Raw genomic sequence first — 21,222 nt, forward strand, 5'->3', positions numbered from 1 at the left:
GCACATCCTTCCATCACTCTTCCAAATGGCTGTTTCTCCTCCTTTAGCTCTTCTCTTTGCTGTCACCTCCTCTAGGACTGTGGCCTCTGCTCAGCACCTGACCGTGGGCTGGGCATTGTGTGCCAGGCTCTTAGGAATTATCACTGAGTCTCAAAGGAAACATGACTGCACCCCCAAATACCTTCGTGCTCTACCATATTCCCTAACGCTTTGTACGTGGGCAGGGTCTTGGGGTGAGTCTGTCCCACAGGCTGGCAGTAGAGCAGATAGGCGAAGCTTTGGCGCCAAGGATGTAAAAGCATCCCCCCTGCTACGCTGGCCTCAAAAGCTACACACTGAGGTGGTAAAACCTCCACCTGGAGCCCTGAGTGTCTGCTTGGAGTCAAGCCCCACCTGCCACACAGGTGTGGGTGAGACATAAACATCTATTGTTTCAACCGAGATCTGGGGGCTGTTTGTTACATGGCACAATGGAAGCCACACGGCCCAAGACAACACCCATTTCTTGTGGTCGACCCCTCAGCATTTCATGCGGAATGAATTCCTTCAGTGTCCAGGTGAGGAAAAAGAGGCTGACACAGCTGGCAAACGGCCTTCCCCCCGGAACAGTGCCCAGAAAGAGCAAAGGTTCCTGGCTCCTCAGCCCGAGACAGAAAGGCGGTTGTGATAAATACATTTATTTATTTCCCCCAAGTCCCCCTGCACATCAGGTCCCACATCCAGCAGGGAAGGACGTAAGGGGGTCAGCCAGAGAGCAGATGAGATTTAGTGCTCAGAGTAGGACTGGAGAGGGGGTCCTGGATGCCCCTACCTCAGGAGTTGGGCAAGAGTGGTGTCTCAGTAGACCACCTCGTACACGGTGGCCTTCTTGTCTCCAGAGCCTGTCACGATGTACTTGTTATTCCCGGAGATGTCACAGCTCAGCACGGAGGATGACTCCTTGGACTGTCGACAGGGAGGGGAAGGGGGAGAGAGAAGGGAGTGAGGCACGGCCAAGGCCAGCACGGTCTGGTTCGTGCACCTGACCACCTGCAAGTTCAGAGCAAAGAGGCAAGGAGACTGCCCACAAGGGTGAGTCTGTGCTCCAGCCTGGGCCCAAGACAGGACTCAGGGGAGCCCGGTGTGGGGAGCTTAGCAGGAGGGAGGGAAGGAGGGTGACACATTTTCCAGAGAAAGGTCCTTTGGAGCTGAGCCTCTGGACAGGTGACAGTGCTCCTGGAAGGAGCGAGACCTCGGTTCCCTGGAACAGGAGAACTGCCCTTTCCTGGGAAGCTCAGAGAGGGTGTGCACCAGGCATGAGGCCACACAGCACAGCAGAGGGCGAGGGCTCACACAGCAGGATGACCTACACCAGCGCTCTGCAAACTTTTTCTGTAAAGGGGCCAATAGTAAATTTGTAGGCCTTAGACCTGAAAGCTCACTTAAGTCCAAGTGCGCTCTGGCCATACGTCCAGAGACCAAATCAGTCTGTGTTACATCATCTCCTTTTTCTTTTACAACCCTTTCAAAAATGTAAAAACCACTCCACATCCAGCAGGATGGCTGTAAGAAAGACAACAGAACAAGTGTTGTTGAGGATGGGGAGAAATTGGAACTCTCACACACTGCTAGTGGGAATAGAAAATTGGGAAAACAGTCTGGCAGTTTCTCCAAAGATTAAACAATTATCAGCAACTGCACTCCAAGATATCTGCCCAGGAGAAATGCAAACACGCATGCACACGAGAACTTGTACATGAATGTTCACGGCAGCCAAAAAGTGGAAACAACCCTAGTGTCCATCGACGGGTGATGGATAAACACAATGTGATCCATCCACACGGCGGAATATTAGCCTTAAAAGGAGGGAAGGAGGAAAAAAAAAAAAAAAGAAGGGAAGGAGGTTCTGACACCTGCTAGAACGTTCGCGGACGACCTTGGGGACACGATGCTCAGTGAGAGAAGCCAGACACAGATGGATAAATCTTGTGTGATCCCTCATATGAGTCATCAAATCCACAGAGACAGGAAGTCGATGGTGGGGGCCAGGGGCTGGGGGAGGGGACGGAGAGCGAGAGCGAGTATTTGATGGGGACAGAGTTGCAGTTTGGGAAGATGAGAAAGTTCTGCGGATGGATGGATGGCGGGGACGGTTGCACGACAGTGTGAATGTGTTCAATGCCGCTGAGCTGTGCGCTTACAAATGGTTAAAACGGCAACTTTTATATACATGTCATCACGATTCAAAACAAAAGCAGGCTGGGCCCAGATGTGGCCCTCGGGGCTGACCACTCTGCTTTAGTAGCTCGTGGCTGGTGGGGGCACTTTCCTGTCCTGCGGGGCTGGGGACCTCAGACGGGAAGTACCTGAAAGATGCTGGCTCCATACGGCGTCCTCCAGGCATTGAGCAGGTTGTCTTTGCCCGTGCTCACGAACCACCGCCCTGGGGGAAGGGGAAGGAGGGCAGGGAGTTCAGGAGGGGGGCAGACCGGAGGAAGCCAGGGCTGGGGGCTGCGGGCAGAGACGGGGCAGCCTGGGCTGGCCTCCCTTCCCGCTCCTTTTCTCACACCTCTGCCCATCTCTGGGGGACAGGAGGCCCCTTAGCTGATGCTCGAGCTTCCCTCCCACATCCCAGATACTGAAGCCAAGGCCTCAAAGGGCTCCAACTGGCCTTCAAGAAGGGGGAGCCCCAGCAGAATGTTGCCAGGTAAAAACAGGGTGCCCAGTTACATCTGAATCCGAGATCAACCACACATCATTTTTAGTACCGGTGGGTCCTCTAGAGTACATTATCTGTTTGTTTGGGTTTTTTTTTTTTTTTTAAGTATATGTAAGTTCCATGAAATACTTGGGACATATCTATACTAAAAAAAAAAAAAAAAAAAAATATGTAGTGTAAGTATATCCCATGCAATATTTGAGATATATCTGCACTAACTCATTAGTTGCTTTTTAGTATAAGTATATCCCATGTATTTGGGGGACATACTTATGCTAATAAATTATGTGTTGTTTAGTATAAGTATGTCCCACAAAATACGTGGGATCTACTTACTATGCTAACAAATTCTTTGTCCTTTAGAGTATGTCCCATGCAATACTTAGAATGGGACAAGTAAGGAATGATCGTTGTTTGCCTAAGATTCAAATTAAACCAGGGGTCCTCTTTTTCTGTCGTGGGTTTTTTTTTGTTGCGGTTGTGTTTTGGCAACCCTGCACCAGCGCCCCGGAGTCCCCACCCCAGACCGGCAGACACACACCACAGGAAGCAAATTTGAGGGAGAGCACACAGCTCTCGTGAAGATGCAGCTGGTATTTCTCGGGCTTTCGGACGTGTAGGATCTCCACGTTGCTGCTCTCCATGCCAACCGCCAGCCAGTCCTGGTTGGGGCAGTGGCCCAGGGAAAAAATCTGGGGGTGAAGAGGGAAGACAGGAGATGAAAAACCCCTTGGGATGTGGGGGGGGATGCCCAGAGCTGGGGGGCCAGGGCGGGGAGGGGAGATGTCCAACTCTCCCGCTGCAGCTCCCGCGTGGAGAAGCAGCTGGCCCTGGGCCTGGAGCACAGCAGGCAACTGCGTGTTGAATCATTAATATTAATCAGAATTACACGGAACCCTGGGGCCTCATATCCATTATCTGCTCTGAACGCACAACAGCTCTGGGAGGGAGGGAGGGAGGGGGCGAAGCCAACAAGGACAGTAGCTCCCCTTTAGCAGATGGTGGAAGGGAAGCTGAGGCCACATCCAGCTCAAGGTCACATAGCAAGTCCATCAAAGACCAGGCCTTCTGACTCTCAACTTGGAACTTTCCCCACTTGCCAAAACCAATTTTGACTTTGATTTGAAAGTACGCAGTCGCTTCACAAGTCTGTGCCCCATGCCCAGCGCCGCACAGAGAGGCATAAGACCCTCACCCATCCTAAGCCTCTCAAAGTCTTACTGACAAATGAGACATGTGTGGAAAGAACCATAAATTCACAACAAAGCCTGAAAGGTTTCACATGTTCCCGGCCATACAGAAGTTTTCCTGTATAAAGAAGGGCCCGGTGGGATGGGAGATATTCACCATGGGATCACCAGATATGTATGCCACCCATCTAAATTTTGGGGACACGGGATGGACAACTATACCCACCTGCACCCCTGATTTCCCTATCAAAGGAAGCTTCAAGCTAAAGAGAAGGTAAAAAAGAAAGAGTTCGGGGGCTAGTGCCCACCAGATTTCAAGGAGAGGGCAAATTGGAGATGGGTTTTGAAGGATGTGTAGGAGTTTACCAATGGGAGAAAGGTAAGGCAAGCCATGTCAGCCAGAGGGAACTGTAAGTGCCTGGTCCAGAGGTATCACATGGCATGGTGTGTGTGAGACTAGAACACAGAGGTCTTAAAGAACAGGCCAAGGAGCTCACAACCTGCCCCCAAGGCAATGGGAGACAGGATCTGGGTCCGGGGTATCTGGAGACCTGTCCTTGACTCTTTGCTCAGCCCTCGGGAGCCCCATGATTCTGTCCAACCCCTTCACCACATCCTTCAATCTGGCCTTCCACAGCACCCCCAATAGAGACCTCTCTGTGTCCGGCTCCTATCTGTCCCCTGGGGTCAGCAGCTTCCCCCACGATGAGTCCTGGTGGGGGGCGGTGGTCAGGAGCTCTCAGTAGGGTCAAGGGGTTGAAGGCTGGGAAGAGAAACCAGCTACACAAGAAGACAAAGGGAACAGAGGAATGGCTTGGCAAGAGCATCTGGGAAGATGATCTGAGGGTCTTAGTAGCCCCACAGCTTGATACAAATCAGCTCCTTTGGGCTTCCCTGTGCCGCCTTTGAAGAATTAAAGAGGAAGGTCTGTGGATTTGCCTCAAGGACAAGAAAGATGGACACAGAGAGCAGGTGGTTGGTCCTGCCCGGCATCTGGAAGTGGGTGCCTCAGGGGGAGAGGAAGGGAGGCCGGATTCCTGGAACTCGTGTCCCCCTTCTGCCAGATCCTGTGCGGCACCTGGGAGCTGAAGTCATGCTGCTGCAGCTGGCGGCCCTCCCGCAGGTCCCAGCAGCGCACAGTGTTGTCCAGGCCCCCCGTCCAGAGCCGAGTGCCGTAATCAGAAATGTCGATGCAGCTGGCCCCATCCGTGTGGCCCTGGAATTGCCTGGAGAAAGGAGGGCCAGGTGTCCATCCTGGAGGTGGTGCTGTTCCAGCATCCTCCCAGGCCGCTCCCACAGCACAAAGGGGAGACGGCAGGGGCTTGCCCGAGGTTACAGGGCACCGGCCACCCACCTGACCATGGTCTGGTTCTGCAGGTCCCAGACCACGATGTTGCCGTCGCTGCAGCAGGAAAAGCAGACCTTGGCGTCGGGGCTGACGGCCAGGGCGTAGCAGGCAGGCGCCGAGGAGGTCAGCTCCGCCTTGATGCGAGGGGTGGGGGCCGCCAGGTCCCAGATGGACAAGGTGCTGGCCTCACCACCCACTATCAGACTCCGGCCGTCCGGCAGCAGCTTGCAGGAACGAATGTAGTTGTCCCGGTTCTGGGAGGGGAGAGAAGCAAGGGCGTGGGGTAGTACCCTCAGCCAGGCCTGCCAGAGCCCAGCTGAATAAACCACCCCAGTTGGCCTGTAAACTCTGCCCCTGGTTGGCCTATAAGCTCCACCCTGTAGGCCTTAATCTCCAATCCTGTTGAACTGTAAGTTCCACCCTCATTGGCCTATAAATCCTGCCCCTGGTTGGCCCATAAGCGCCACCCCACTGGCCCATAAGCCCCAACCCTGTTGGGCTCTAACCTCCACCTGTGGGTGCCCTAAGAGCTCTGCCCCAAATTGGCCAACAAGCCCCACCCTGGTTGGCCAATAAACTCCACCCATTGGCCTATAGCCCCGCCCCGCTGGCCTGCAAGCTCCGCCCCGCCCTCACCAGGCAGTCCAGCTGGGCCACTGGCGTCTTGGCGCCCGGCTGGCCCACGTCCCACACCTTCACACAGCCCTTGCCGCCCGTGTACACATGCTGCGTGGTGCCGCTGATGGTGACCGCGCAGACCACCTCGCCGTGCGCCAGCGTGTGCAGCTGCCGCGCGTGCCGCGGGATGCCGGCGCCCACCAGCGCGTCAGAAGGGAAGGGCACCGGCTGCATCTGCCCGTCCGCAGACACATGGAAGGAGTACGCCCTGGACGGGAGGTGGGGCATGACGCACGGGGAGCCGGGACCCTCCCCACCCTCACCCCCCTGCCTGTGCCCCCATGCGTTTAGGGACGGGGCCCCGGGATCAAAGGTCAGCGTGATACTGAAGAGGAAGGGGTCCGGCCGTGGCCTGGTGCATGGTAAGCAAGCACTTAGTGAATCTCCGTGGAACAGAGGATCCAGGTAGATGCCTTGGGAACTCCAGAGAACGCAGTCCAATAGCAGCCACCAGCCACAGGGCCAGTTAAATGGAAAGAAATTTAAAATTTCACTTCCTCAGTCGCAGCGACCACATTTCAAGTGCTCAAAAGCCACAGATAGCTGATGGCAATCAGATTGGACAGCTGTTGAGTGTAGCACATTCCCGTCACGGCAGAAAGTTCCACGGCAGAAAGTTCTACTGATCTTGGGGCCGGGTCATTCTCTGGGGTGGGGCAGCCCTGTGCATTGTACTGTGTTGAGTAGTATCCCTGGCCCCCACCCACTAGAGGCTAGAAGCACTTGGGTGTGACAACCAAAAATATCACCAGACATCACTAAATGTCCTGCGGTTGGTGGCGGGGGCGGGGGCGGGGGTGGGGGTGGGGGTGGGGTGGGGGTAAGGAATCACAAGATCTACCCCCTGCTGAGAACCACTAGTGAAGGCTTTGCTTGTTACATAACCCTCTCTCCAGAGAGCAACTCCCGCAGCCGCGATTATCTTACAGAAGAGACTTTCTGGAAAGGCAGCAGGGAAGCCCAACACCCGCCCCACAATGTAAGCACCTGAGAGGAGGCAGGGAGCCCCACCCTGGTACTCACGGCTTTCCCCCAGGGATGGTGGGCAGGGAGGAAGAGATGGGCGACCCTCGGAGATGTGGATGAGACTCAAATGCCATCTGCCAAAACGCCGACGGGGGTGTCATGGGCGGATGACTCGAAACCACAACTGCCCTCTCCCATGCTCACTTGCCATATTCCTCTCTGTTTATCAGAGGACACCGCCCCCCCCCCTCAATTTATCAGCCCCTCCCCAAGAAAGGGGAGATGTCCTTTCCTTTACCCATCCTACAGATGGGAAAGTGGAGGCTTTCACACGAGGGAACCCCAAGGTCTCTGGCTGGGGAATCCTATGGCCCCAGAGGTGGAAGGATCCTGATGAATCTTCTGTCCAATGCACAGAACAGGGGTCAGCAAACTCTGGCCCCCTGCTTGTTTTCATAAATAAAGTTTTATTGGCACACAGCCACACCCATTCCTCTCTATGTTGTCTATGGTGGCTTTTGAGCTATGAAGGCAGAGTTGAGTAGTTGTGATAGGGATCAACTGGTCTGCAAGGCCAAAAATACTTACCATCTGGCCCTTTACAGAAAACGCTGCTGACCCCTGTTCTACAACACCCTTTGCAAGTGCCCACCCAGCCTCAGGCCTTGAATAACTCCAATGACAGGCATTTTATTCCCTCTGGAGGCATCTACACCCACTTCAGGATGGCTCACTCTAGCAAGCATCCGTCCCAGTACTGGTACTGCCCTCTGGGGCCCACGCAGACCCTGTCTCCTCCCCCTGCACCAGCTCAGGAGTCTCTCATGCCTCTCCTTCAACTCTTTCCCATGGTACATCACTTCCAGTCTTCACCCTGGGGTAGTCCTTCCTCTACAATCTACCAGAATCACCAAAGTCCCTTAAAAATCAGGGCAAACAACTGTACACCAGGCTGAAGGGGACCCTCACATCCCATGGCTGAGGTTCTCTGTTTCTCTTAACGCAACATAATCACAGTTGCTTTTTCCACAGTCCCAGGTGCTTATTTGCATTAAGCTTGTGGGGCTACTGGGACCCTCAGATCGTCTTCCCACACGCACTTGCCAGGCCAGGACTTTCCTCCCTTTCCCAGTTCCCCGGTCTTTCTGTGTGTACCTGGTTTCTCCTCCCAGCTCCCAGCCCCTGGGCCCTGCTCACACCTCCCTCCTGGCATCTCCCACCATGAGGACTCACCATGGGGGAGCGTCCATACATCACAGAGCCGCTGACCTGGGGGGACAGGTGGAGGCTGACGTAGGAGCTGGGCACAGAGAGGTCCCCATTAAGGGCGCTGTGGGAGCCCAGGCTGAAGGATGTGGTGAAGGGACTGGACAGGGTCAGGGGACTCCTCAGGGCTGAGAGAGAAGAGACAAAGACAGATCTTCAGACACGCTGGGTCCAGATCCTGCCTTCCACTGCCTTGGGGGAGCTCCAGGGCTCTCATGCTCTGGCCCAGCATCCACCATACCCTGTCGTATCTCCAGACATTTACAGATGCTGTTCCCTCTGGCCAACAAGCCTTTCCTTTTCCCTTTTCAGTTGTTGAACTCTTACTCATCCTTCAAAACCCAGGCTCAATGTCCAGCAACATCTCAGAAACCTCCTTGAGCCTCCCCACTCCACCCCTTGCCTCCAACCTGGCCCATCTTGGGTCCCTTCCTCTACCCTAGACCTGATCACACAGAGCTGGGAGTTTTGGGGTCTGGGTCTCCCCCCACCACCACCTGGGAGCTCCCTGGAGGCAAGTTCCAGGGCTAGTTTCTTTCTGGGACTCCAGAACCAGCCAGAGCCCGGCCATAAGACAGAAAAGAGGAGCACTGTCATCGCCATATTAATGATGGGGAAAGTGAGGCTCAGAGAGGTTGGTCACTTGCCCGAGGTCACACAGCTGGTGAGTCTCCAAAGCTGGCCTGAAACCCGAGCCTGTCTAACACCAAAGCTTGTCTCTCCAGCACTGGGCTGAAGCCCCAGAGCAAGTCACTTCCCCTCTCTGGGCCTCAGTGTCTCCACCCATCAAGACAAGACAATGAAGAAACAGAGGCCCAGAGTGAGGCAGTGTCTATTCTGAGTCATGGAAAGGGCAAGGCAATGCCCCAGCTGGAATCCACACATCCTGCCTCCCCCACCCCCCACCATTTTTTTAGAACTCCCCGGAAAGGAGGCCTGTCCTGGCAGGCAGCAGCAGGTGCTCACCAATACTGTCCGTGGAAGGTGCTGGCTTGGCCGCGAGCTGGCGGAGGTGACTGGCGGAGCTGGGCCCAGGGGTGGACGCGTCCTGGGGCGGGGAGGAGTCGCAGGACTTGGAGGCAGGGGTGCCGGCAGGAAGATCGTTCTGGGGGAGAGAGAGGGCAGGACTGAACACCCCCAGGCACCTGGTGCCTTGCAACCCAAGGATCTGGGCAGAAGGTGAGTGGGAGGGGGGAGTACACCTGGAGCAGGCCAGGGCTCATGCAGGGACACACACACCAGGGGCGCGGGCCCCGCAGCCGACCTCCTGAGCACGGGGCCCGTGTGAGCATGTGCACGCATGAGAACACCAGGCGGACACCTGAGCGTCCACCCCACGGGGTGCACACACGTGCGTGCCCACGGGAACCCAGGCAATCTTGGGAGAATTGCGCCTGCCTGTGATGAGGTACACAGGGCAACCACAGGGTAAGGGATGCGGTGAACGTTCCTACATCTGGGGCACGGTGGGTGCACAGGGATCACGAGAGAAGGCGATGCACAAAGTGAGAGGCTGTCGCATCCTTTAGGGCCAAGGAACAAACTCTAGGATGGGGCTCTCGAAGCAGGAGGCCACAGTATGCTCCCAGATGCAAGACCCTCACCCAGTACTGCTGGGCACCCTCTTACTCCCCACGAGGAGCTCCCCCACTGCTGTCCCTCCCCTTGGGGACCCCGGAGGAGAGGGGAAGCCGGACCTCCTTCCCGGAGGAACAAGCTCTGTCTCGGCTTTCTGCCATCGCTTCCTTTGCCTTTCAGGAAACTTCACATCCTCGTCTTGTGTGGGTTGCACCCTATCTTTCCTTTACAAGGTCACATGTTTTGTGATAGCCACACTCACACACCCACGACAGGGACTGGACGGTGCCAACGTGGGGACCAGGGGGGCCTTCTCCATTAGAACAGCGCTGCCCCTCCCCCTCTTTGTCTCCTTGGAGTGGGAGGAGGGCACAAGAGATGCCATGGGAGCCCCAACCTTGGCGGTTGCCATAGCAACCTGCTGGGAGGGGAGGCCTAGAAACCGACACAGTCTCCCTGGTAAGGGCAGGGCAGGGGTCTGGGGAAGATTTGGGGGCAGGGACAAAAGGAGCTGAACTGAGAATGCCTGGGGGAGTGCTTTTAGGTGGTCCGTACAGCTGGCATTAAACATCAGGAGGCCCAGGGAGAGAGTTGTTTGGATATGGATCCTCTTTTCTTGAAGGGACCACATCTCAGGTTAGGGCTGGTGTGTCTCCAAGGCCTTAACACTCCCAGGACTGGAATCAGCCTGGCCAAGCCAGCTATTCTAGAGTTTCACTGTGTTTCTGTTCACTGATTTCCTATTTATTGCAAGAGATACTAGGTTTCCACATAAGATGGTGAGCTGCCTTTTTTTTTTTTTTTTTTTTTTTTTTGCGGTGCGCGGGCCTCTCACCGCTGTGGCCTCTCCCGCTGCGGGGCACAGGCTCCGGACGCGCAGGCCCAGCGGCCACGGCCCACGGGCCCGGCCGCTCCGCGGCACGTGGGAACCTCCCGGACCAGGGCACGAACCCGCGTCCCCTGCATCGGCAGGCGGACTCCCGACCACTGCGCCACCAGGGAAGCCCTTGCCTTGTAATATTATTTACAAAGTTGCCTTTTCAGATTTACTGAGGTTCCATAGAGTGAGTCCACATAGGAAAAATGATTGGACTAATGTAGAGGTGGTTTTTAGGAAGGCAGCAAAATAATCACGAAGGGAATCCTGGACCATAATAGCCTGTTTCATTTCTCATCACCCCACATCTAATGTGGTAGAATGTTTCCAGGTCCCCAGGATGAATAAAATGAGTTTCAAGGCTTCCCCTACTCCTTACCAAGACGAGCTCCTTGGTTCTGGGGAGCGGTGAGCCAAGGCTGGAGGCCAAGGAGGCTGGACTGTCCACCAGGTCCCGACGGGCAGGGATGCAGATGGGTGCCTTTCCACATGGGGTGGTTGCTGGGCTGGGGGGCTCGGAGGGTTGGTCCTGGGTTGGAGGAGGTGATGATGAGTGGGGGAGCGGGGTGAAGTGGCAGGGGAAGGAGAGGCCCTCTCTATACCCTGCCCGTGTCCTACCCCCAACCTTTAGACTGGGCACCTAGGACCCATCTTGGGAGGATTATGAAACCTCCCTGAGCCTCAGTGGACTCATCCGTAAAATGGGTTAAATGACATAAGCACACATAGCAAGGACTATATGTGGGCTTGGTTTTGTTTTCCCCCATTGAACAGATGGGGAAAAGTGAGGCCGGGGAAGGGGGTGTCACTCCCCCAAAGTGACATGGTGAGCCAGGGCTTGAAGCCGCTTCCGTTGCCCACATCCAGGGTTCTCTGGGTCTCCGTTTACCCACCTGTGCTATGGAGAGGAGGTCAGCCTGGGGTGCCCCTGTTTCTCCTACTTCCCCTGGCCCCATGCAATCCCCATCCCAGCCACCCCATAGAGAGGGGAACACCAGGACACCCACTCCCTCTGGGTCCCCCAATTCCCCAGATCACCCACTGCCTGCTCTGTGCCCAGACCTCCTAGTCCTGAGGTCAGAGTGGGAGGGAGGCTGGACCCCGACTCACCTCGTCCACCACCAGGTTGTAATCGCTCTTGTCCTCATCACTCTCCTGGAGGGACATGGGGGAGAGAGCTCACCCTGGCCATGCTCCTGCCTCCACGACCCCTTACATCTCTTCAGGAGGGTTTGACTGGGATTCTGTGGCTTGGTTCATTTGCTCAAGTACAAGGGAGGCGGGGGGAGGGGGGAATCCTTCAATGGAGGAGGATGGAGGAGATGGAGCTGAGTGCCCAAGAGCTGCTGTGTGGCCTCACTTTACTCCTCTGTGCAGTGGGGGAAGAGCCAGAGACCAGAAGGCATCCTTACCTCCTTCCCAGCTCTCGACCCACGGGGGGCAATCCATCTCTCAGGCTGGTCCGCCTCCCACACTGTCCGCCCACCCCAGTCCATGTGTGCCCCCCCCCCACTCACATAAGGTCCCGACAGATCCTTCTCCTCGGCTCTCTGCTTCCCATTGCCACCCGGGCCGCTGGGTCGCTCCTCGTCCGCCACACTCTCTGGAGGTGAGGGGGAGGCACTCTGCAGAGACACAGGGCCCCAGACTGCATCCCGGTCCGGCCAAAGCCAAGGGTCCCCATCACTGTTATTAGGATCTGTGCCTCAAGCTTCCCATCTGGGAAAAGGGACCTTCCAAGGGCAGAGCCAGTGGGGTCATGACAACCATAAATGTACCCAGACATTGCCCAGGGTCCCCTGGGGGGGGGGGACACTAGCGTGAACTGAGATGAGCTCTAAGTGCAAAATGCATTCGGATCTTGGAGACGTAGTACAATAAAAAGAACGGAAAAGATCCCATTAAAACTGCTTTATGGGGCCTCCCTGGTGGCACAGTTGTTGAGGGTCCGCCTGCCAATGCAGGGGACACGGGTTCGTGCCCCGGTCCGGGAAGATCCCACATGCCGCGGAGCGGCTGGGCCCATGAGCCACGGCCGCTGAGCCTGCGCGTCCGGAGCCTGTGCTCCGCAACGGGAGAGGCCACAGCAGTGAGAGGCCTGCGTACCGCAAAAAAAAAAAGAAAAAAAAACAACAAAACTTTTATGTTGGGAGTTTGGGTTTCGTGGAGGGCATGAACCAACCTTGCAGGTCTCCTTGCATGACCCTGCAATAAACCTTTCTCTGCTCCAAAAAAAACCACCAAAAAACAAAAACAGAGACCGTTTTATGTTGATTACAGGTTGAAATATTTTAGATGCATTGTGTTAAATAAAATTTACTATTGAAATTCATTTCACCTGGTTAACTTTTTTAATGTGCCTACTAGAAAATTTACAGTGATGTTTACACAAAGCTAAACGTGTGACTGAAACTGCATAAACACACACACACACACACACACACACACACACACGAGTGCATGTAAAACCGTGAAGAGGGAAAAAGCCCTGTGGGTTGCACCCATGTCTGTTTCCTAGCTTTGATAGGGTATTTTAGTTTTGCAAGATGTTATCATTGGGTGAGGGGTGCATGGGACCTCCTTGTACATTTCTTTGCAACCTCCTAGGCATCTGTAATGATTTCAAAATTAAACAATTTTTAAAAAATTACCTACAGGGCTCACATGGTATTTCTATCGGTCAGCAGCACTCTTGTATATGATAAAATGGAGTGGATGAGGGATAAATTAATGACGGAGGGATGGATGGTATGCCACCCAGGCACGCATTCATTTATTCAATTGCAAAAACTCGCTAGAGATGGAAAATTTTTAATAAATAAAACTCTAGTCTTATGGGCATCCCCCCCACCAAAAAAAAAATTGGCTACACAGTGTGAAAGCAGGATGCGGTCTCCTTCTGAGGCCCCTATCAGCTCAGAACAAGCAGCTTCAGCCACATGTGAAGACAAAGCGAATGTTAGGTAAGAGGCCAAATCCCCCATGCCCCTCAACTTACCCTGCTTGGGGCTCTCTCCACTGGCAGGTGGGGGCGTGGTGAAGAGAGAGAAGGAAAAAGAGTGAGGGATTTGTATCCCACCGTGCCAGAGCACGGAGCCCTCCACAGTGTATAAAGCCCCCTTCCCAGCTCTGAACCCCCCTTCTCCTTCCAACACCCTTGCAAGGGGTGGACAATCCCTTCCCTGCACCCAGACAGACGCCCAGAGAGGGATAGAACTTGCCCAAGGACACACAGCCCACTGGGAATAGAGTTGAACCCGCGACCCTGCAGCCCCTGTGGTGAGTTTTTTTTTTTTTTTTTTTTTTTTTTTTGTTTTGCGGCATGCGGGCCTCTCACTGCTGTGGCCTCCCCCGCCGCGGAGCACAGGCTCCGGACGCGCAGGCCCAGCGGCCATGGCCCACGGGCCTAGCCGCTCCGCGGCATGTGGGATCCTCCCGGACCAGGGCACGAACCCGTGTCCCCTACATCGGCAGGCGGACCCCCAACCACCGCGCCACCAGGGAAGCCCCCTGTGGTGAGTTTGATGGTCCTGCTATCCTCTCCTTGGGCCCCTGCGTGCCCCCAGCCCGCGGCATCTGGTGATGTCCACTCACCTCTGGACCCCTCGGCCTCCACGCCTGCCCGGTCCTCCTTGGCGATCGCGGCCAGCTGAGCCTGGGCGGCCAGGGCTCCCGACAGGGCCAGCAGCCCCGTGGCACTGCCGCCCACCAGCCCAGCCGGACGAGGGGTGAGGGGCACAGGGGGGGCGTGGTGGGACAGCGGCTGGAGCTGCTGCTGCTGGAGAGGAGGGGGGTGGGCCAGGGGCGGGTGGGGGCGGGGCCCCAGCCGAGCCCTCCCCCCCCATCAAGCGGCTACGGAGAGAGCGCCTGGACAGGCAGGGTCCAGGCAGAAGGGGCACCCTTGGGATCTCCAGGGCGGCCAGAGCCCAGGCCAGCTGCCCACCCGGCACCCCCAGCTTCACCACCCACGGCGGGGCGGGGGCCGGAAGACTCACGCCGATGAGGCTGTTCAGCTCCCCCACGGTCACCTGCTTGGCCCGCTCCACGGCCTGCAGGACCTGCTGTTGGTGCTGGGGGTGGGTGGGGGGAGGACGCTCAGGAGAGCCCCCCGTCTGCTCGGCAACCCCACCTCCCAGGCCATGCCCTCCGGGGCCCCTCTTCTTCTCTCACTTTTTTTTTTTTTGGCGTCGGGATCTTAGTTCCCTGACCAGGGATCGAACCCGTGCCCCCTGCCATGGGAGCGTGGAGTCCTAACCACTGGACCGCCAGGGAAGTCCCTTTTCTCGCTTGCTCTTTGTAGTTTCTTTCTCTCCCTCTCTCCCTTTCCTTTCAAAATCATGAAACAGACAGACAAAGAAACAAAGCATTTAAGTGCAGTTCAAACTAATAATTAGAAATCGGGGTTTACACATCAGGGTCCCTCCCTCGGCACTGCTTACATGGGGGGCTGGGTCACCCTCTGGGGGCGTTCGTCCCAGGCACTGTGGGCTGTGGAGCAGCATCCTTGGCCCCCACTCACTCGATGCCAGGAGCACCCCCAGGGGTGATGACCACAAATGTCCCCAGCATCACCCAGTGTCCCCTGGGGGCAGAGTCACCCCCAGTAAAGAACCACTGTCCAAATCAGTACCCGAGTACCAACCACCCAGGTCACAAAATACACACTGGCAGCCTCTAGAGGCCCCGTGCACCCCACCCTCATCCCACCCTCCTTCCTTCCCCTCCCCACCTTCCTGCAGTGATCAAATGTCCTCAATCTGCACTGTTGGATACAGAAGCCACATGTGGCCATGGGCACTTGATATGTGGCTGGTGCAACTGGGAACAGAATGCCTCCTTTAATTTAATTTAATAGAAATTTACATGTAAATTTAATGTAACACATTTTAAAAGAAATATAAAATAATGTAAATGGCCACACATGGCTGGTTGCTCCTGTGTGTGCTCTAAGGCCACTTGTGCACCTGCAACTACCCAGGATGGGGATTTGGGCTGTGTGACATCACTAAGGAGGTGTCAGGATGCTAACCAGGCGCTCCTGTACAGGTCATACCTGTGAGAGTGTGTCCAGGCCAGGAATTAGTACATTTTGAGTGTAAAGGGCCAGACAGTCAATATTTTCAGTTTTGCAGGCCTGAGGGTCTCTGTGGAAACTCCTCAACTCTGCCATTTTATGGGGAAAGCTGCCACAGACAATAAGGCCATGAGTGGGCGTGGCTGTGTGCCAATAAAACTTTATTTACAAAACAAGTGAAGGGCCAGTAACTTGGCCCTCAGGCTGTACTTTGCTGACTCCTAGTCTAGAAGCATGGAATTTGCTGGGGCACACATGTGTCTTAATTCACTCCTTCCTAAAGTCTTTTTACCCTGTTTCCTGTGTTTTTGGCCTTTCTCACTCTGGGCCACCTCGTCCCCATCCTGGGCTTTCAGACACCATCTCTAAGTCTCAGACCAGACAGAATCTCACTCCATCCCAAGAGCCCAGAAACCTCAGATTCAATGAGGTCCAAACCAAGAGGAGCACCTTTCCCTTTTTTGGTCCCCAACACAGTAAGGGCCCCCTGTATCCACCCTGTGTCAGAATCCATCCTCTTGTCTCTCTGGAGACAGGATGCTCCAGATGGAAGCAGGAACAGGGGATGCAAAGGTCCTGAAGAACTTGGGGCATTAGCACAAGGGCTAACTTTATTTTTTTAAGTTTTAATGAAGTGCTCATATTCTATTGTTTTATCTGCCCTGTTCCACCTTTTTGTACTATTGTGGTTACAAATACGTAAGAGTTGCCCTTTTAACCATCTTTAACTGCACAGCTCAGTGGCATTAAGTACATTCACACTGTCCTGCGACCAGCCCCACCATCCATCTCCAGAACTTTCTCATCTTCCCAAAAGGAAACTCTGTCCCCAGGAAACACTGACTCCCCACCCTCCTCCCCCAGCCCCTGGCCCCCACCATCTACTTCCTGTCTCTATGGATGTGATGACTCTAGGGACCTCCTGTGAGTGGAATCAGACAGTATTTGTCCTTTTGTGACTGGCTGATTTCACTCAATATAATGTAGGGACAAAGTACTAAGGACTAATTTTTATTGGGTGTTTACTAAGCACACAGCATCATCTTCACCACCTTGTATGTATCAACCGTTCTAAATTTCATGACAGAGGCACAGAGAGGGCAAGCCACTAGCCCAAGGCCACACAGCCAGGACTTGGAGCTAGGCAGCCTGGCTGCAGGCTTGAGCCCCCATCCTCCCCCTCAGCCAACACCCCCCCTCCATCCCTTAGGCCCCAGCCCACACAGTGCCCAGGCCCCCAGGCCACCCAGCAGAACCAGTGCCTGTGGCATCCAGCCAGACCCCCTCCCCCACCCATCTTTCCAGCTCCGCTCCCCATGCCCCCACCAAGCCCACTCACCTCCTGCGTCAGGAAGGGGATAATCTGAGCACAGATACCACTGAGGCGCTTCACAATCTCAGCCTGGCAGGAAGCAATGGGGAGGAGGCTTGGAGGGGAGGCTGTCAGTCCAGGACCTCCACTCCACGGCATAACAAGCCTTTGCAAAGCTTGGGGGGAGGGGCCTGTCACCCCCAGGTGCAAGTGTGGGGCACAGGCTCGGGGACAGACTGAGAGCCTGGTGAGGACACCGTCCACCTGATGTCCAGGGCAGCCTTGAGCCAGAAGACAGGACAGACAGATACACCACCTGCCAGACCCACTCAACAGAGATTTCCAGAAAGCAGCTGCGCAGCCATCCAGCGCAGACTGGGACCCGGAGGAGCTTTGAGCTTGAGCCCTGGCTGGGCCCAGGTCTCTCTCGGGCAGGGCCCCTCTCTGGGTCGTGCCTGTGCCCTGGGGCTTAGTCAGGGGCAATCGCAGGGCACCACACTCAGGGGTGTGATGCTGTGAGATAAGAAATATACATTTGGGAGAAAAGAATTTGAAAAAGAACAGGTACATGCATATTGTATCACTGAATCACTTTGTTATACACCTGAAATGAACACAGCATTGTTAATCAACTATAGTCCAATATAAAATAAAAAGTTTTTTTTTTTTTTTTTTTTTTTTTTTTTCTGTATGCGGGCCTCTCACTGCTGCGGCCTCTCCCGTTGCGGAGCACAGGCTCCGGACGCGCAGGCGCAGCGACCACGGCTCACGGGCCCAGTCGCTCCGCGGCATGTGGGATCCTCCCGGACCAGGGCACGAACCCGTGACCCCCGCATCGGCAGGCGGACTCCCAACCACTGCGCCACCAGGGAAGCCCAAAATAAAAAGTTTTTAAAAAAAAGAAAGAAATATACATTTGGTCTTTGCCCCAGTTCCTTGGCACAGAGCTCCTAAACCCCTAGAGATTTCTGAGTAGTAGAGGCAAGTAGGAGCATCTTTTGTTATTCACAATAAGCCCGTTTCACCTGCACCTGAGTTTATTAAGAGGGATGGAATTTTCAATCCCACCCCCAACTCCTGACCTCCGTGGAGGCAAGAGGAGCTGGAGGTTGAGTCAATCACCAATGGCCAGTGGTGCAATCAATCGTGCCTAATGAAGCCTCCCTAAAAACCCCTAACTGACGTGGTTTCCAGAGCTTCCGGTGGGTGGACACGTGGAGGTGCTGGGAGGGGCCGCCCCTGGAGCGGGCATGGAATCTCCATGCCCTTCTCCATACCTTTCCCTGTGTATCTCTTCTGGCTGTTCCTGAGTTATATCCTTTATCATGAAAGGGTGATAGTAAGAGCTTTCCCAAGTTCTGTGAGCCATCATTATAGCAAATTATCAGACAGAGGAGTGGGTCGCGGGAACCTTGATGTATATAGCTGGTGGGTCAGAAGCCCAGGAGGTCTGGACTTGCGATAGGCATCTGAAGTGGGGGCAGTCCTGGGGGGCTGATCCCTGAACCTGTGGGGTCTACACTGACTCTAGGTAGTGTGTTAGGATTGAGCTGAAGTGTAGGACGCCCAGCTGGGGTCAGAGTTGGAGAACTGGTTGGTGTGGCAAAAACGAAATATTTGGTGTCAGAGGATAGAGATAGGATACAAAGAGTGTGGTTTTACTTGTAGGTTTCATCTGGGACCGGGGCTGGGCCCTGTAGAGGCTGAACAGAGGGGACGCATGTGGGTGGGTAAGGGGGTGTTTTGTCAGCCTGTGCCTCGCCTCTGCCTCAGGAGTGCTGGGTGCTGTGTGTATCTGGGTGAGGTTTGTGTCTTCCATCTGCTACCAGGAGGGTGGAACGAAGGCTCCTAGGGCCGGTACCCTATCCCTTACTCTCCATCCTATAAGGGGGTCTATCTCATGCACACATGGGACCACACCATGCTCCAGGCAGACAAGCCCCCCGCCACCTACACCAGATGCAGCAGAGCCCCCAGAGACCCAGAAAAGCACGCCCAGGCAGGCGCCCCCAGGCACTCCCAGCGTACCCCTACTTCTTCCCACCCACCAGAAAGACCCTAGGTTCTGCCTGTTTATTCTAATATTTGGATGGACAAAATCCAAGATTCCTTCAACCTCAGAATCTCGGGGTCCCTTTCATCCCCTTAGAAAACATCAGGGTACATGGGTGGTAGAATGCCTCGCCTGCCCTAAGAAACCATCAGAAAATCTCGAGCTCAGTCTCAGGATCTGGGGGTTAATCTTGGGCAACTGAAGTCAATTGCAGAACTTTCAGGTCTAACTCAGAACCTTGAGATCACGCTCAGAAGCTGAGGACAATCTCAGAACCTCAGATCATTAGGGTTAATCTCAGAACATTCAAAACAGCGACAGAACCTTGGGGTCCATCTCAGACCCTCAGGATCCATCGCCAAATGTCAGACATGCTGATCTGAAAGGGACCTCTAAGACTGTCCGTTTGTCCCCCTCCTGGGACAGAAGTCCCTCCCCAGCCTGGCTGACCTGGCTGCTGGCTTCTGCTATGAGCCTTCCTTGACAGGGACGCCTGGCCCCTGTCCACTGCCCAACTCTCTTGTAGCCAAGGTCTCCAGAAGCTCATTTTCCTTCCATGAGGCTGAAATCTGGCCCCCTGATCCCAGAGATTTCAGGATAAGACCTCTGTTCCCTGGAGCGGAGGGAGTGCTGGGTCCCTCTCACAACTTCCAGACCTCCCCGCCCCCCGCCGCCACTGGACACCCTTACCCCCAACACACAGTTACCTGCTTATGCATTTCAATGTTGAGCCCGTAGGACATTTCATAGTACTGCAAAGGAAAAGCTGTCTGGCAATGTCCACCGTGCCCATGGATGTCCAGCTGCTCTGGGTGACGCTGGGTCTTCCAACAGCCCCCAGACTGGGAGGGGGGAATCACAGCAGGACCCAGAGCCTCCCAGCTCCTTGGGGGCCCAGAGGGGGAGCCCAGAGAAGAAAGCAGGAACCCCCTCCATTCTCCCCAGGGGAGTGGGGGAGGGGGGCAGTACCCAGATACCCTAGCCCCTCAGAGATGCTCAAGAGAAGAGTGAACATCCTTGCCTTATTGTTCTTAAGAGCTGGGAGGGCCCTGGGAGACAGTCTGGAATCCCAAGCAGCCCACTTTACAGATGAGAGAAAATGAGGCCCGGAGCAGGCCGGGGACTTGCCCCAGAGTGGTACTGGAGTCGGGGTTCACACCCCCCACGTGTTTCCACTCACAGCCAAGCCCTCTTCCCCGCTCTCCACCCCACACCCCGCCCCGTTTTGACAACCCGCCTTACCATGACATAATGTCGCTGCATTTCTGTCTTCTCACTGGCCAACTTCTCACACTCCAGCTTGAGGCTGGGAAGGAGATGGGGCATCAGGATCCCACTCTCCCTGCCCCCCCAGCAGGGACACCCACGGACACCTTCTGGGTCAGTTTCCAAAGCGATGGGATTGGCTCTCCCCCGCCCCACTTTCTCACACACACACCCCACCTCCCGTCCCCAGGCCCACCCCATCCCTTCCCAGGCTCAAAATGTCCCAGCACTGGACCATCCGTCCTCCTCACCTCCCATTCTACCTGGAAGCCCTCCCTCCCCACGCCCCTGGGGCCCCTCCCTCCTCCCTGCATGCTAGAGGCCCCGCCCATTCGCCCCAGTGGGCCCCGCCCTTCGCCCACAGGTGCGCCCCCGGGTGAGATCCCGGGGGGCCCCCCCGCCCCCCCTCACCTGTGGTATTGAGCCTGAAGAAACTGGAATTCTTCTTTGATGCGGTCGCAGATCTCCAAGATTGAGAACTTGAAGGGCTGGCCGGACTGAAGCGGGGTCTGGGGGTGGGAAGCCGGGGTCTGAGTTCCCGGACGCGCGACACCCCCTACCCCCCGCAGCCCGGCCCCCCACTCACCGGGTGCCTTCCCTGGGGGTACATCCTGTCGATTTGGGAGGCCCCCCCCTCCCACGCCGCCTGAGCTTGACGATATGGGGACGGGGGGCGGAGAGGCGGCGGCGGGATGGGAGAGAGGCTGGGGTGGGGGGCTGCCCGAGAAAGAAGGGGGCAGCGGCGTGGGGCAGGGGACCCCGGAGTCCCCCGCCCCCGGAGCGAGCGCGCGGAGTCGCGGGGACCGAGGGGTGCCGAGGCCCCTGCCGGGCGTGGGGCGCGAGGCCGGCGCAGAAGGTCGGGCGAGCAGCGGCCAGTTTCAGAGGCGCGGGCGACGGGCCCCGTGCAGAGCCGCCT

General features: G+C 55.8%; 1 protein-coding gene across 10 annotated transcripts in view; it reads right to left on the reverse strand.

Moving 5' to 3' along the window:
• Nucleotides 1-21,222, reverse strand: part of TLE2 (TLE family member 2, transcriptional corepressor) — a 24,067-nt gene extending 2,845 nt beyond the window's left edge. The window contains exons 1-22 of one of the 10 annotated variants that reach the window (XM_067033112.1): nt 20,893-21,198; nt 20,718-20,815; nt 20,283-20,346; nt 19,748-19,792; nt 17,015-17,077; nt 14,772-14,927; nt 14,597-14,671; nt 14,196-14,379; nt 13,600-13,619; nt 12,119-12,226; nt 11,712-11,756; nt 10,981-11,130; nt 9,113-9,251; nt 8,114-8,274; nt 6,938-7,014; nt 5,873-6,122; nt 5,243-5,490; nt 4,967-5,114; nt 3,240-3,390; nt 2,346-2,422; nt 812-945; nt 38-108 (exon numbers count right to left, since the gene is read on the reverse strand). In XM_067033112.1, coding sequence (XP_066889213.1) covers nt 838-945; nt 2,346-2,422; nt 3,240-3,390; nt 4,967-5,114; nt 5,243-5,490; nt 5,873-6,122; nt 6,938-7,014; nt 8,114-8,274; nt 9,113-9,251; nt 10,981-11,130; nt 11,712-11,756; nt 12,119-12,226; nt 13,600-13,619; nt 14,196-14,379; nt 14,597-14,671; nt 14,772-14,927; nt 17,015-17,077; nt 19,748-19,792; nt 20,283-20,346; nt 20,718-20,815; nt 20,893-20,916 — 2,391 coding nt within the window. In that variant the 5' untranslated portion in view covers nt 20,917-21,198 and the 3' untranslated portion in view covers nt 38-108; nt 812-837. Of the gene's footprint in view, nt 1-37; nt 109-661; nt 946-2,345; nt 2,423-3,239; nt 3,391-4,966; nt 5,115-5,242; nt 5,491-5,872; nt 6,123-6,937; nt 7,015-8,113; nt 8,275-9,112; nt 9,252-10,980; nt 11,131-11,711; nt 11,757-12,118; nt 12,227-13,599; nt 13,620-14,195; nt 14,380-14,596; nt 14,672-14,771; nt 14,928-17,014; nt 17,078-19,747; nt 19,807-20,282; nt 20,347-20,717; nt 20,816-20,892 lie in introns of those variants that run through there. The other 9 variants (XM_067033113.1, XM_059060021.1, XM_059060020.1 and 6 more) reach the window with 9 other exon arrangements.

This window comes from Kogia breviceps, chromosome 4 (genome assembly GCF_026419965.1).
Source record: "Kogia breviceps isolate mKogBre1 chromosome 4, mKogBre1 haplotype 1, whole genome shotgun sequence".
NCBI lineage: Eukaryota > Metazoa > Chordata > Mammalia > Artiodactyla > Physeteridae > Kogia > Kogia breviceps.